Source organism: Zootermopsis nevadensis, unplaced genomic scaffold, assembly GCF_977971745.1.
Source record: "Zootermopsis nevadensis isolate Lab colony 2312 unplaced genomic scaffold, Znev_1.0 Znev_ptg000003l, whole genome shotgun sequence".
Lineage (NCBI taxonomy): Eukaryota > Metazoa > Arthropoda > Insecta > Blattodea > Termopsidae > Zootermopsis > Zootermopsis nevadensis.
This window is the reverse complement of record NW_028259135.1, coordinates 2,808,435-2,825,187: the sequence shown is the minus strand read 5'-3', so window position 1 is coordinate 2,825,187 and position 16,753 is coordinate 2,808,435. Positions and strand designations below refer to the sequence as shown.

Sequence of the window (16,753 nt, the reverse complement as noted above, 5' to 3'; positions counted from 1 at the left end):
TATTTTTGTCCAGAAAAATGAGTGTCTACCATGCTTTGGGCAAAACGCAGTTACTAAATGTAAAGGCAGGTTGTACATAATTACCACAGGAATTTAAAGCAGTTAATTTCTGAAAGTCAATTTACTTCAATGTGCATTCTGTATTAGGTTATATTAATCTTTTTTTATTTATTTTTTCATTTTGTATTTGCAGACAACACCCGCACTTACATTTCAATGAACTACTTTAAACCACCTCTGACCAATCCTCACACAAGATTACTGTCAAAGTGAATAATATAAAATCTTTCCATGAGCTACATTTTGAAAACCTCCAATGTGTGTTGGAGACATTCTCGCCATCTATGAGCACTTGGTCACAGGCCTACTGCAAACCATTAGACCACCGGTATCAACTCCAGTGAGGGATCCTATTGCTGAAAGGTCTAAATGATGTTTTAGGGAAGACATTCTGTATTTTGTGAAATTCTGAGTGTATTTAACTGAAGTGAGAAGAGTCTTTAGAAGGTATGAAAAACTGGGGTACAGTCTGAAGAAGGATTTTTCATTGAAAAAAAGAATTGTAAAATCAAAATATACTGACCCAGGAGTTAACAGGTACAGAATGTTTAGTAACGAACCATGTTACACAGACGAAATCCAAACCTGTTCTATTACAACCATGTTTCATACAATGCAATGCTTCCGTTTTATAATCATGTTTGACAGACAGACTGATTTTTTTCTCCTCTCATCCATGTTTCAAAGAGACCAATTCTCCATTTTAACAACTACAGAGTCAATTCTACCCTTTCAATAACCAAGTTCCAAAGAGGCATTAATCAATTCACCATTTTGATGACATTTTACAAACATTCAATTTATTCCTGTGATAAACATGTTTCACAGATGCAATCCAATCCCATCATTTTAACAATCACATTTCAAAGACAATGACCAGTTCTCCATTTTGATTCTTGTTACACATACAGCATCAATTGTCCTGTTTAAGAACCAAATTTCAGAGGCAGGATCCAATTCTGTCCTTTAAACAACCATGTTTCACAGAGAAGAAAACAACTATCCCCCTTTAAGAGACTTCTTTCAAAAACCTAACCTAACATCCATTTCACTTCTAGGTTAAAAACTGAAACATGTCATTACATAAATTAATCAGACAAGAGTAAAATAACATTAACTGACTTTGGCTGGTGACTAGTTCTGTCCTCACACAGTTTCAAGACAATGTCAGCATTTGATTTCCTTCAGCAGTTCATCTGTTGCAATCTCTTCATCTGCTTGTGAAACACTCTTCCCATCAGTATTGTTGTTGATGGCAAATTTCATTTTCCTGTTCTTTCTTTTGTTGCGTAGGTGAAGGAATAAAATACATAGCATAACTATGATGATGATGGCTGCCAATATGATACCAATTAAATACCAGGTCTTGCGGACTTTAGCTTCCTGGGCTTTGGCTGCAGCGCGGGACTTACAAGTGTCATATATCTCTTCAGCCTCAGTCATGTTTCCGCAGTGTGAAAAGTCTGGGGACAAACAGTACAAACAGGTCTAAATTAACTCCTCAATATATAAGAAAGGAAAGGTGAACTCCGATTTGGAGTAAATATTTTCCAAACGCTTTTTTAGGATTCTGCAACAGACAGGACAATGGGAATTCACATTAATGTAAATTTTCTATATAATGTACAGAAATAGTTAATGGGGTTGAAGTTTCTTTGATATCTATAAAATTGACAGAACTTAACCAGACAAAATCTAATCACACTGGCAAAACAGACTTTGTACCTTATGAGCAAGGATAGGACTCTGCCAATTTTATTACTGACATCGAGCCAGAATGTAGGAAGAGGGGCTTCTCTCCAATAACATGCTCTTAATGTAGAATGTCATGACAAAACATTACAGTTTCTTTAACACTGACCTCCAAAACTAAAAAAAATAAGATTTGGGTGGATGGAAGGGACAATATCAAGTGAAAATTCAGTAACAGGGTTCTGAAGATGGAATTCTCAACCTTCAGAACCCAAAAATGAAACAAATGATAATATATAACAGTGCAAATTATATCTCCCAAAGAGTTGACAGTTTATAAGTTAACTGGTGCTCAGCACTAGTTTAGCGATGAATCCACCACTACGTAAGAAGTCTGCTTGCTCTACAGAGCTCAGAAGAAAGACAAAGTGGACGTCATGTGAATAGTCTTACCATATTTGTCTGATTCGCAGTTTAATTTGTAGCCTCTCTGTAAAATTATATTTTTGTTTCTAATCCAAGAGTCCAGCAAATAGCAGTCACATCCACTTTCACCTCGTTCAGACAATCGTGAGTTTCCACTGAGATCTAGCCAGTGAAGTTTACACATAGGTGCCAGCTGCTGAGGTAATATCCTCTTCACGTCATTTCCAGATACATTGAGCTCCGAGAGATTGGGGAGCATCTTCAGAGGAGGAAGTTCTTTTAGATAACAATTAGCTAGGGTCAGTGACTCCAGACTCTCACTGACAGGAGCACCTACAAAACCACCTTCACTAATCAATCGGTTGCCATCCAAAAATATCTTCCTGATCTTTGGTAGCCGAAGAACTCCAGAAGGAATTCTGTCCAATGCATTATGTGACAGACGGATGACTTCTAGGTCTTGCAAAGGGTCAAATGTCTCATTCTCTACATAGGAGATCATGTTATCATCCAAGTAGAGAAACTTAATGTCTGTATAGCGAGCGAACGAGTCCTTATACAGATCTCGTATCCTGTTGCGAGTTGCTTGCAGAATCTAAAAATATAAAGATGAATACAAATTTATGCCATTCTTGATCATAATATATTTCTGCCAAGTATTTCATATCTGCCCTATTCCAGCAATCATTCCATGTAACACTTAAACCACAAAGTTTTTCATTATGTAAAAGAACATAATTTTTCTTTGGTCCAAATTTTCCTGAGCACTTGGCCTTCTATCACTTGTCTTGAGAGTAAGAGGCCACATTTCACACCAACAGGGAATAAAATGTGAATGACAGGACAGAAGGGAAAATCTCGTCAAACAAGCTAAGACACGCATAGGGTTATAACGCTACAAGAAGAAGGGAATAAAATGTTTAAAGCGATAAGATTTCTCTCCAAAGTTCTCTGTCTTCATGTTGCAACACTTTCAGATTGAGCACAACTGTAAGGACAAGAATCTGAAAGCATTAATTTTCCTTAAGTTGGGAAACTAATGGTCCATAAGAACATGGCTCTTTTAACTAATTATTTGTAAGGTTAGATTTTGCCAGCATGTGTCCAGCTTTGATGTTAGTGATGCTGAATTTTGGTTTCTAATTCCACAGAATTGGTTAGATTTGTAGCCCAGTTTAAACTTACTTAGTCTGTTCAAGGATGATGCAATGGGAAATTCTGCACGTTATGAGGGAGATGAGAAATACAGTAAAAAATGTTGGTTGGAAAGCCCGAAGAGAAGGAATTGTTCAGAAGACCTTGGTGTACAAGAAAGAATAATATTAAAATGGATAAGAGCGATTTCAGTGTGGGAATTGGATTGATGTGGCTCATTGTATGAATCAGGAGTAGGCTCTTGTGGACATCTTTCAGATTCCATACAAGGTGAGTATTTCTTGAAGATATCCGTCTTCTGGGTTATTGCGCTGTGTAGTCTGGTCGATGTTAACCAACGTTTCAGGTCATACTGCCTCCGTCATTAGAGTATGAAGATTTCTGTCTTCTGGGTTGTTGCGCTGTGTAGTCTGGTCGATGTTAACCAACGTTTCAGAGGTCATACTGCCTCCGTCACGATCGCCCTGATGACGGAGGCAGTATGACCTCTGAAACGTTGGTTAACATCGACCAGACTACACAGCGCAATAACCCAGAAGACAGAAATCTTCATACTCTGATGACGGAGGCAGTATGACCTCTGAAACGTTGGTTAACATCGACCAGACTACACAGCGCAATAACCCAGAAGACAGAAATATTCATACTCTAATGACGGAGGCAGTATGACCTCTGAAACGTTGGTTAACATCGACCAGACTACACAGCGCAATAACCCAGAAGACAGAAATCTTCATACTCTGATGACGGAGGCAGTATGACCTCCGAAACGTTGGTTAACATCGACCAGACTACACAGCGCAACAACCCAGAAGACAGAAATCTTCATACTCACCGCTGTGAGAACCTCAAGTCTTACTGAGTATTTCTTGACTAGATTGCTAGGTAGTGACTAGAAATTAGAAGGGGACTGTGCTCCATGGAGTTAGACAGACAGCAAGTAGGAGGTTAGGAGACAAGTTGTTGAGTTTTGCATGTGATGGGTATTCAGTGTTTGTTTGTGAGAAACGGTCCCCACAACACTCAAATGAAGTTTGGCTTAAAAGGAGAAACAAACCTCAATGTTAGTCCTGAGGTCTTGGGGTATTGAAGAGAGGTCGAGATTGTAGCAGTCGACTGCCATCATGCCATGATCCCTCAGATAGGAGCATCTCTTCTGGCTCTCCCTCGGGTTGAAATGACTAGGGTCCACGGAGAATGATGCAGTTTGGGCTATTTCGAACAGCACCAAGAAAGGGAGAAGAATGAACGCTGTCTGCAAAAACATCTCCTCCTGGAAAGAAATATGACCTCTTTATACAGGCACGACTTTTTGACAATTTTACATTCTAAACGGGTTGATGTACTTGTAACGAGAGGTATCTGCTTGAAAAATTGGTTGGTTTTCCAGCTGCCCTGAGGGTTTATCTTGATCCTCCTCAGTCCTGGGAAGAGTGTGTCTGAGAAGTACCTTCAATAGACAACATCGTTACAAACCAGAACTTACCATTCATCATCATCACATTATCTTATATGACGCCACATAAATTACGCTAAACCCAGCGCCTTTAAATAACCACCGAAACGTCGGTATCGACGTATCCTACACTGCGCCAAGACCCAGAAGAACACTGTTCATCAGAAATTTATGTTCTTCTCTCAAAGTACGAGACCATATTTTACAGTCGAAAATATGTTCCCAATGTAAAATTAAAAATAAACTAAGAAATATTGTCAGGTAAGAGACCATGGAAGGAGACACACAGGGAGAATCAAAATGAAATGATGTCAAAGCCAAGAGCAGAGATCTTCACAGCATCTCCAAAACTGTGGTTTCCACACTCGTTTCCCTGACCATCTGAAAACTGCTGAGGGACTAGGCAATCCTAGCTGATCCGTGGACCACTTGAAAGACGACTTCATGAGAACCTTTGCTCTGGAAGACTGGCATGTGAATGTGGTAGAGCCTGCCTTGCATTCGGAAAATTCCCATCTGAAAACGTTCAATAACTGTCCATCTGCAAACACTGTAACCTAGGTTACGACAGTGGCGGTGTTTCTGCTTTTAATCACTGTACCTTCTCAGCCTGGTTTCATTATTTTACGCGGAAAGAAGCTTGTATATCAGTAATTCCGTCTGTCCTTACCTATTAATATCTGAACAGACTGGTTTACATTAAATGAAATCTTGTCCGTCTAATCACAATAAATTCTTATTAAATATTAAAATATTACAATAATTAACATTTAAAATATTTAAAATATTAAATGATGTTCTTTATCGAAATATTCGATTTACATTAGACCATCATTTAAATATTTTTAAATGTTAATTATTGTAATATTTTAATATTTAATAAGAATTTATTGTGATTAGACGGACAACATTTAATTTAATATATACTTATTATATCACAATATGACGCAACTTTACCATCTTATAAAGACTGGTTTACGTAAAACAGCTTTATGAACGTCATATGTTAGCACTAAATCCTTGTAAATTTTCCATACTCAATTTACTCGATTTTCTGGACAGCAAGGCTTTTGAGGTGAGGTTCGACTCGAGAATCCTAACCAGGGACGAACTTGAATCGAGAGTTTTTCAGATCTGATTCACTGGCATCACCAAAGCGGCGCTTTTAAGTATATCCTGCGGTCATAACAAACAAAGGTCATAGTCTAAATTTTCACAGTTGTGAAAACCCAAAATATCTCTTTTAACTTTTCATTCTCGCTGACAATTCCGTCTTCTAAAATGTCGAACATGTACGGAAAATCAGCCACGGCCTCTTTTCCAGGAATGCACTCATTAGGGAAGACTGCTGGCTGGCTGGGGGGGGTGGGGGTGTAATCGGCCTCTGATAAGACAAGTTCACCTCGAGCCACGCCGACTCTGTTACGACACTTCCTGCTTTTTGAGGCCTTCGCGTTGTGAAAGCGGCTCGCGATTCTCCTAATTGTAACACTGACTCATTATCAGTAAATTAAGATAAACACACGAAGAAGAATCGAAAGGTGTGCCCTTCTTCGAAGTGTGTATAGTTCCTTTTCAATTTTATATCTCTCGTTCTTCATTGCTGGCACGACTAATCGACGAACTACGTACGGCAGAGACCTTTTTTGGGAAGCTTGTGGTCACTCAGCCAGGCACAAATTTCTCCGCGTTTTATGCAACGTGAAAGTTTTTTTTTGTGTTCATAAAAATCAGTCAACGGTCTCTATCCTGATCCCAATTAATTCAGTCTAAACCTTATCCCATTAATATTATCCTCCCATCTACGTACAGATCTTCGAGTGGTCGTTTCCGTTCAGGCTGAACAACCAAAATTTTGAAAGCATTTCTCTTTTCCCCGCTAAGCAGCTGTAGGTATAGCCTGTCTTAACTGGACGCAAAACATCTGCGAGCCTCAGCTACGTCACAGTGAAAGGCAAAGTTAGATAGGGTAAAGGGAGGGGGGAGTCAGACACCTTGTTTGCTATCGCGTCCCCTCCCTCCCCGTACCTCGGCTGGTCAATGTATGTATTGTAATGGTCAACAAAGCTCGGAATATATTGCGACAAGCATACAGATATAATACCAACGTTTTCTGTAAATACGGTATTAAATGTAGCTGAGGTCATTTGCGTTATCACAAAAAACATATATAACGTTAACAGTTACTAAGCTGCTCAAAGATAATACACTTTTTTTTAACGGAAACCTGAAGTTTATTACTAAGTTCACAAGATTCCCCCATTGGATCCTATCGTGTGCCAGTTAAATCCAATCCACACCCTAGCCCCATATTTCTCTGTCATTCGTTTGATACTGACCTCTCATCTGCGCCTAGATCTCGCCAAGTATACCATCGTCCTTTCAAGTTCACCGACGACATTTAGTATGAACTTTTCGTCTAACTCACGTGTGCTACATGTACTGTCCATCGCAAGAACTGCTATTTAATCGTCGTTAACAAAACACGCGGAAGTTTCTGATCGTGTAATTTTCTCTGTTAATCGGTTGGCCCCTCATATACTCCTCAATAATTTAAAACATGAAGATTTCTGTCTTCTGGGTTGTTGCGCTGTGTAGTCTGGTCGATGTTAACCAACGTTTCAGAGGTCATACTGCCTCCATCATCAGGGCGATGAGTATGAAGATTTCCGTCTTCTGGGTTGTTGCGCTGTGTAGTCTGGTCGATGTTAACCAACGTTTCAGAGGTCATACTGCCTCCATCATCAGGGCGATGAGTATGAAGATTTCCGTCTTCTGGGTTGTTGCGCTGTGTAGTCTGGTCGATGTTAACCAACGTTTCAGAGGTCATACTGCCTCCATCATCAGGGCGATGAGTATGAAGATTTCCGTCTTCTGGGTTGTTGCGCTGTGTAGTCTGGTCGATGTTAACCAACGTTTCAGAGGTCATACTGCCTCCATCATCAGGGCGATGAGTATGAAGATTTCCGTCTTCTGGTTTGTTGCGCTGTGTAGTCTGGTCGATGTTAACCAACGTTTCAGAGGTCATACTGCCTCCATCATCAGGGCGATGAGTATGAAGATTTCTGTCTTCTGGATTGTTGCGCTGTGTAGTCTGGTCGATGTTTACCAACGTTTCAGAGGTCATACTGCCTCCATCATCAGGGCGATGAGTATGAAGATTTCTGTCTTCTGGGTTGTTGCGCTGTGTAGTCTGGTCGATGTTTACCAACGTTTCAGAGGTCATACTGCCTCCGTCATCAGGGCGATGAGTATGAAGATTTCTGTCTTCTGGGTTGTTGCGCTGTGTAGTATGGTCGATGTTAACCAACGTTTCAGAGGTCATACTGCCTCAGTCATCAGGGCGATCAGACTACACAGCGCAACAACCCAGAAGACAGAAATCTTCATACTCATCGCTGTGAGAACCTCAAGTCTTACAACTTAAAACATGGCTGTCATGTGAACTTTGACTTTTGAAATATCACGACGAATGGAAGGTCCATCCCCTAGGCAACGCTACACCACTAGACATGTCGAACAGGACGTAAGCGAGAACAATCGGTGTCCTGTGCTAGGATGGCACCTGTACAGGACTTGAAACAGATTTCATTACATCACTGCTAATTACCAGAAGGCTGTACGGAGTATTTACATGGTAATTCCAGTGTTTGCGTGACTCATTAGAACATGGAGATTTGAATATGTTTATATATGATGCACAGAGTAGCTTACTTGTAAAAATGCCTCACACGTGTTTCGTAACTAACATATGATAAATGATGTTAATGTTGACATACACAGGTTCATGAAAATTCGGAAATTCTAAAATCTATTCAGTAAAAGGACATAATCACACCACAGACCTTCACTTTCTCAAAGGGGGACTTATGTGCTTAAACTACGAGCTTTCACATCCTTGTCCGAAACGTCCTTTCTACAACGGCAGGTTCGGAACAGAAGTCAAGTTACCGTCAGACACAGAATAACACATTTATATCAACCACAAAATTATGGATGTGATTAAACACTTAACGACACAAATTTAAAAGTTATACTAGTTTTCATAAAACCGAAATTTTTATACCAGTATTCAGCTGCCATGTTGTTTTTTTTTAGAAACTTTTCGAACTAAAATTTTCATTTTTTTTTTTTCAAGACTTCTCACCTTACAGATAATACAGAGTAAAGCGCTGATGTTATTACTTAAAAAGTTCACATAGCCATACGTAGACACGAAAACCATGTGTTAATTCCATGACAAACATACTACGATCACAGAACGAACAAGCTACCATCTTCCTAAGAGGGTTCCGAAAAACTGACACGTCTCACCCTCGGAAGGAAATGTCTCCTAGCCTACATACCGAAAATCGTAACTAGGATTTTGGCCTTTTGAATCTATCATTCAGACTCTGAATACTGATCACAAATAATCCAAACACTTAGAAGAATACGTAAAAATCTTCAGTTCTGCAACTTACAACACTGACTCCGAGTAGGATTTGAGATTCTCACGGCGATGAGTACGAAGATGGATGTCCTCTGAGTTGTAGCGCCGTGTACTCTGACGATTATCGCCCTGAAGATGGAGGCAGCACGGACCTCTGAAACGTTTTTTTGAATTTCTACCAGGAGACACGGTGCTACAACCCAGAAGACAGCCATCTTGATGCAGACTCCATTTGATTACTCAAAAGCTTCTGTGTACAAAATGTGTTTATCTTAACGGTTTCCAGATAAAAGGTCACAATGTTATCACGCACTGCAATTCGTAGACTGAGAGACCTGTAACGGCAGGGCTTAGTTGGTATCATTTACGGAAACACAGTATTTACCTTTCTTATAAAGATATGAATCCAGCTCGCGATAAACGAAACTTGGAACGAGTTCATTATCTATAACAGGCAAAAATAATGAACAAAGTGCATATGAAACATTAAATTATTCTCTACATATTACCTTCAAGTCTCAGTTTAGTTTGACGAAACGTCGAGTTTCACAGGATCAACATACTCGGTCATTGTCGTTCGGCAAATGCCTACACACGACAGAGAAAACAGTTGTTCTGGTCGCAAACGTATGGTTGGTACTTACTCTGTCGGTTAGCGAGTCCGTGTGTGAACTGGATGGAAAAGTAACCGGAGTCAGTTTGGGTCAAATGTCTTCAGAGCGAAGTCCACTCCTCACTGTCATATCAGACGAGTCTCGTCTTAACATGTAAAAAATACGGACACTCACTGCAGAGGCTATTAACTATTAATTTTCAGATCAGAAAAAGAAATATCATTTTCTCGGTGTCACTTTTGGGTCTCATGACTTAAATCAAAAGTCTTATTCTTTATGTATTTATTTCTGTATTTATTTTACTTTATATATTTTAAGGAGAAACACTGAAGGTGTCATCATCTCCGAGTGCGTGTGTGAATGTCCGTCCATGCAGTTCCTGCCCCTTGTTAACTTCGAAAACGATTGACCGATTTTCATGAAATTTGGCGGGATCAGCATGCTGACATGGTAGCAACATCGTTGACATTTAACTTAGGACTCTTGACATTTCATGGTAACAAATCGTTATATATTCGTTAATTAACCTAATAGTTATTAGATTATCATAATTATTTAATTATTCGTGTTTTTTCCGTCTAATCACAATTGTACTTCTGAATACCTTCAAGACATATCTACGCTCTTCCTCGGTATGTTCATTTTTACATTTTACCTTCCATTATTTATTTATTTTTACCTTTTTACATTTTGTCTTCTATACTCGTTCTTTCAAGTTCAGTAATAATTAAAAATATTTAAATTATTTACGTTACAGGCCAATGTTAAACCACTATCACTTCAAAATATACCCTCACTCCAATGAATTTGGATGTAAACATCAGCAGAAGTTACACAACAACAGTAATTAAGTTTTAGTTTATAAGATTATAATTTTTAACTTTTAACTTTACACCTGAATATGGTTCAATGTAACCGAAACATGTAGTAAAAAGATGTACCAAATATGTAAATTATATTTTAATATCTTATGTATAATTTTATTTATATACAATTGTGATTAGACGGAAAAAAACACGAATAATTAAATTTTAATTCACAATATGACGCAATTATATCAACTCATAATTATTTCATAACAACGTAAAATATAAATGCTACGTAAGGAAAGAATGTGAAATCTGTATTTGGTTTTCATTATGATAGATTAAGTATGTAAATTTCATGCTAGGGATAGGTAAAAGATAGACACACGAACACAATAACCCACGGAACGGAATATTCTTTTGATTACGAAGAAATGTTTTGCTTTTATAGAATTCGAAGGTCCATTACAGTGATCGCAGAAACGTGTCATTGAATTAAAATTCAAGTTTGAAGGAAATTATGCTGAAGCAATACGTGGAGAACTCAGATTTGAAACAAGGAACCAGAAATACACGCATTCCAACAGTTCCTTATTTATAAGACTGCATAGTTACAATTCCAAGCGAGCTCAGTCTACATCGTCGGTGTCGTGTAAGTAGTCAGTTACTGCAGTTTTGAAAGGTTTGCAGACAACATAGTTTTAAACTTACAGGAAAATTTGCACTGTTAAGAATGCTAACGAGTAGAAACTGTAAAACCCTACAAAAGAAATTCCCCTCTCTATCTTCTGGATTGTAGCACCGTGTAGTCTGGTAGAAATTTGCTAATGTTTCGGAGATCCTTGCTGTCTCCATCATCAAGGGGGTTGGTAAATTTCTACCAGACTACTCGGCGTTACAACTCAGAAGGCAGCCATCTTCAGACTCATCGCCGAGAAAACCTCAAATCAAACTTTTTTTTTTCAGTATTAATTAGATGAACGAAATCTATATTAAGATTTATATAACGAAACGAGAAATATGGTTATAACTACGTGAAATTTGGTAACGGTAAATTTCAGCTTCGTAAAATGTTAAGAGGGACACGTACAAATATGAAATTCATCCAACAACTTTCTGTGTGCATCTTTCAAAGCTGATTTTACGTAACTCCTTTTTAGTTTGTCAAGAACTGAAACACTAAAACGCGCTGGTTCTATACACGGAATGCAAAGACCGTGAACAACACAAAGTTTGCACTTTGCTAGTTCTATCGAATTGAACATGATATGGACAACACTCGGCAAACTTCACTGAGCCTGCATATTTTGTACTTGTTGTCGTCGGCAGAGACAGAAATTAAATTCATCGGCAATTCCTGTCGTAGATAATCACTAGCAGTCGACTTTTAACCCCCTTAAACACAAAGTTCATATACGAAACCTTTAAAAATCCAGTTCCTACCTCAAAGAAAACGTATCATTTATACAGATTACATTTTTTTTTAAAAACTCCTCTTTTATTCTGAGAGACAATTTGTGGACAAAATCCAGTCAATAATTTTAAAGCAGGTAGTATATTTCGTATATTTTAACAGTCAAAAGGTTTAAAGGAATTAGAATCTTCAATCATCGCCTTCGTAGAACAGAATCCGTATTCCCGAAACACTCGATTCTAAGGAGCTTCACTGATCATATTCCACTTCCGGGCAATGGTCGTAGAATGGCATGGAATTTGCTTATCAACGTGGTAAATATCTTTGTTGCTATTTTCATGGTATTAGATTAAAGTCCCATCTTCTGCAAAGATGACTGAGTAATATTTCTGACTTTTCACCCAGTATATAGAAAGGGGACTGTGTTCTACGAGACTATACGTCACAACAAAAAATAAGTGTTTTACTTCGATAAATCTTTCTAAAATACGAAACAAAGAAAAAGTTTATGATGCCATGAAAATAAACAAAATGTAAGCAGGTAAAAACCCAATAGAATGGGTGGGCTTTCAGTTTCAAGCTCATGCCCCTTTAAACCCGGAGTCCGGCTATTCAATTCTGTCTTTCGGCAAATTTTCGCTTTACTGACTGAGCAGATTTCCCTGCTAATTTCTATAGACTTTCTTAGGTCTTGCGGAACGAAGCAGAGGCGGATAATGTTGCAGCCTTCGTGCTAACACAAACTAAGGGACACAAAAGCTAGTCTGTAGTGGAATGAATGACTTTATTAACAAGTTGTTCTGTTCTGTACATTTTCTAGGCATATTTCTGGTGAAAGCGCGTTGTTTCTCACTTTTGTTTATCACGTACTCCGTGACCTTCGTCTCCTGTAATTCCCCAGTTTTCAGAAAAGAAAAATTACATTCATATTAATTAATACGACAAACATACGAATGGCTTCTGCGTATAGTAGGACGAAGACGTTGTTTTTACGAACACGACAATGTTTCATAATGGATGTTTGAACCTGAAAACACCCTTGAAAAAACAAAAAGTTTTTTTTTTTTTGCCAAGGATATTAGAAGTTGAAGAATTCCGTCTTCTGGGTTGTTGCGCTGTGTAGTCTGGTCGATGTTTACCAACGTTTCAGAGGTCATACTGCCTCCGTCATCAGGGCGATGAGTATGAAGATTTCTGTCTTCTGGGTTGTTGCGCTGTGTAGTGTGGTCGATGTTAACCAACGTTTCAGAGGTCATACTGCCTCCATCATCAGGGCGATGAATATGAAGATTTCTGTCTTCTGGGTTGTTGCGCTGTGTAGTCTGGTCGATGTTAACCAACGTTTCAGAGGTCATACTGCCTCCATCATCAGGGCGATGAAGATTTCTGTCTTCTGGGTTGTTGCGCTGTGTAGTCTGGTCGATGTTTACCAACGTTTCAGAGGTCATACTGCCTCCGTCATCAGGGCGATGAGTATGAAGATTTCCGTCTTCTGGGTTGTTGCGCTGTGTAGTCTGGTCGATGTTTACCAACGTTTTAGAGGTCATACTGCCTCCGTCATCAGGGCGATGAGACTGAAGATTTCTGCCTTCTGGGTTGTTGCGCTGTGTAGTCTGGTCGATGTTAACCAACGTTTCAGAGGTCATACTGCCTCCGTCATCAGAGTATGAAGATTTCTGCCTTCTGGGTTGTTGCGCTGTGTAGTCTGGTAGATGTTAACCAACGTTTCAGAGGTCATACTGCCTCCGTCATCAGGGCGATGAGACTGAAGATTTCTGCCTTCTGGGTTGTTGCGCTGTGTAGTCTGGTCGATGTTAACCAACGTTTCAGAGGTCATACTGCCTCCGTCATCAGAGTATGAAGATTTCTGCCTTCTGGGTTGTTGCGCTGTGTAGTCTGGTCGATGTTAACCAACGTTTCAGAGGTCATACTGCCTCCGTCATCAGGGCGTTGTCATCGGAGGCAGTATGACCTCTGAAACGTTGGTAAACATCGACCAGACTACACAGCGCAACAACCCAGAAGACAGAAATCTTCATACTCACCGCTGTGAAAACCTCAAATCCTACATATTAGAAGTTCCTTATTCAGAGTGAGACGAAATGGGATATGCACGTGGATATGAAAAGACGAAATAAATAGACACACTGATGGGGATAACAGTCAAATAGATCTAAAAATAAATGGGGTATGAGGATGTGAAATGGATTCAATTGTCTCGAGAGATATGGTCCACAGGAGTGCTATTGTGAGCCGGTAAAGATCCTTCGAGGTTCTTAGACCAGACGAGCGACTATCAGCCTGTCACGCCGTGTAGCCTGGTAGAAGTTGACCGACGTTTCAGAGGTCCTTGCTGCCACCATCATCAGGGCGACAACCCACAAGACAGTCATCTTAAGACTGGCCGCCATGAAAATCTCAAATCCTACTTAATGGATTTAGTTAATATATGCAAAGGAGTCTTGGCCGATTAACGGCGTGCGTATGGAATAAACCTGATACCGTAACTAACACGACCGATCGCCCAACAAGACTTCATTGCTTCGAGTAGCCATAAAAAGTACAAACATCTTATTTAATGTCTCCAATGATTAAAATTAGTTTAATTAACAGTACATTTATATGTCCGAAATAAGGGATGAATGAATGTCGGAAGAATAAACATAAACATAAATACATAGCTCATAGAAACGTTAAGACGCAGATAAAGTATTTGGAAATTCTGTGGACTTTAAAACAGGGACGTGCTAGAAATCGATGCTTTGTTCTGTTTTTATTATTTTGACAAGAGTATCCCTGAAACAGCTAATGAATAGAAATTCTGTTTATGTGGGAAGTCCCAGTGTCCTATCTGTTGACTGCCGCACGTAATGACCACTGCTTGGTCTGAAGACAACTTTCTTTTGTTTGCTGATAACACGGTAACCTTTTGTGTGACTTTTATCAAACTCTCTTCTGTATGTATCTTTCCTGAATGGCTCCAAAATCCCAATACAAGGCAAATGACCTGTATTGTAGAACATTACCTGAGATGGCCCAAGGATTGTCTTGCGTACCTTATCTATACATGATCATAACCTGATTTCAGCAACCAACTTGGTATAGTTTTCTGTCACTAACTGGATGACAGTCTTCCGTAGTTTTCCAGCGTTTAGAAATTCTAATTATGCTCACAGAAAGAAAATTAATAAGCCAAGATATGAATCTCATTTGTGTATATCAGGATTAAACAATTGTTTTAATGGCTCAGAAATTTTTATTTTATAATCTTTTAAACTTGACAATACCACACATTTTTCTGTGGCCACCACATTCCAAAATTTTAATTAATAAACACAGTTTGCAACATTCTGAAAATTATAATTTTAACTCGTTTCATATTTGGTGCGAAAAACTTAGTGTCTCAATTTCGAGGGAAAACATTGTTTGAAGGTGTTTCAAAACACGGTCCTGACGACAATATTCCGAAATAGCGAACAGGAAGAGGTGGGAGATGGAGAAAACTGCATTACCAAGGAATTTCGTCAGAAATGTGTAATCAAATCAAGGAGGAAGGGAAGGGCGGACCATGTAGTAGCCGTGGGGAAAACCATACCAAGTTTCAGTTGGAAAACTTGAAGGAGAGAGACCTAGGCATAGATGGGAGGATATTTAAAACAAACGTTACACGATATGAAAATCTGGGTTGGATTTGTGTGTCCCAAGTAAGGTAGCATTAGCGATGTCTTGCGAACACAGCAATGAACCTTAGAATATCGTAAAAAGCGAAGAATTTATATTCTAAGCGACTGTTGGCGTCTCGAGAGGACTCTGCTTCATAAAATTAAAGTTAACCAGGTTCAGAGCCGAAATACGGACCTCAGAGCCCGCTGAGACAAATTGCACTCATGTTTTTTTAAAATCAACCAGCCAGTGAACTGATCACGTCAGACAAAACTTGCGAACACGTTAATATGTGAAAGGTAGGATTTAGGCAAACCGGTGTACTGAACGATCAAACTCACAGTCAAATTGGACATCTCACACACACAAGGAAATACGAAGTCTAAACATCTTGTTTATCAATTCTTTACAGAAAAAAATAACAGCTATCGATAAAGCTGGGTAAATACATTTTTAAGCTTCTAATCAGTGCAGTAAAAATATATGTTGGTGATTTTGAACACTACTGGACTATCTCGGTATTCCGTCATTTAATATCGATTTTTAAAAGTTTTTATTTCTGTCATGTTCGTAGACCCGTTGATAACATTCGTAACACAGCGCAAAAATTTATTAAAAATATAAAGTAGGTAGTAATAATAATAATAATAATAGCAATAATATGTGTAAGGTAAAATCTAAAGTAATTCCGGCAATTATATCAATAGATAGGAGCAACTGGAAATGTCTCCAAGTCACTCAAAAAATATTTGGCCAACATCCCGGGCGAAAACGACATTTGGAAACTTCAAAAAACCGCCATTCTAGAAACATCATACATCATTCGAAAGACGCTCATGTAAAATATATAATAATGCCTCGCGCGAAATCTATTTAATGCATGTAACACGTATTAAAAAAATAAAATGTATTTCAGAAACAGCTGTTGCACTATGTATCTCAGGGACAAGGTGTGTCTCAAGTACATAGATGTAAATAACCTGTGAAATGATGAATAGACGGAATAATAATATATCGACAGAATGCTACATCCTT

The 16,753-nt window shown here is 38.8% G+C and overlaps 1 protein-coding gene across 8 annotated transcripts in view; it reads right to left on the bottom strand.

The window, feature by feature from the left end:
- Positions 1-590: 590 nt before the first annotated feature.
- Positions 591-16,753, bottom strand: part of LOC110827957 (leucine-rich repeat transmembrane protein FLRT1) — a 38,843-nt gene continuing 22,680 nt past the window's right edge. For 5 of the 8 annotated variants that reach the window (XM_087360962.1, XM_087360949.1, XM_087360955.1 and 2 more), the window contains 3 exons: positions 4,391-4,606; positions 2,206-2,773; positions 591-1,523 (listed from right to left, as the gene is read on the bottom strand). In XM_087360962.1, the coding sequence (XP_087217088.1) occupies positions 1,228-1,523; positions 2,206-2,773; positions 4,391-4,606 (1,080 nt within the window). In that variant the 3' untranslated portion in view covers positions 591-1,227. Of the gene's footprint in view, positions 1,524-2,205; positions 2,774-4,390; positions 4,607-9,252; positions 9,555-9,730; positions 9,981-16,753 lie in introns of those variants that run through there. The other 3 variants (XM_087360980.1, XM_087360973.1, XM_087360976.1) reach the window with 3 other exon arrangements.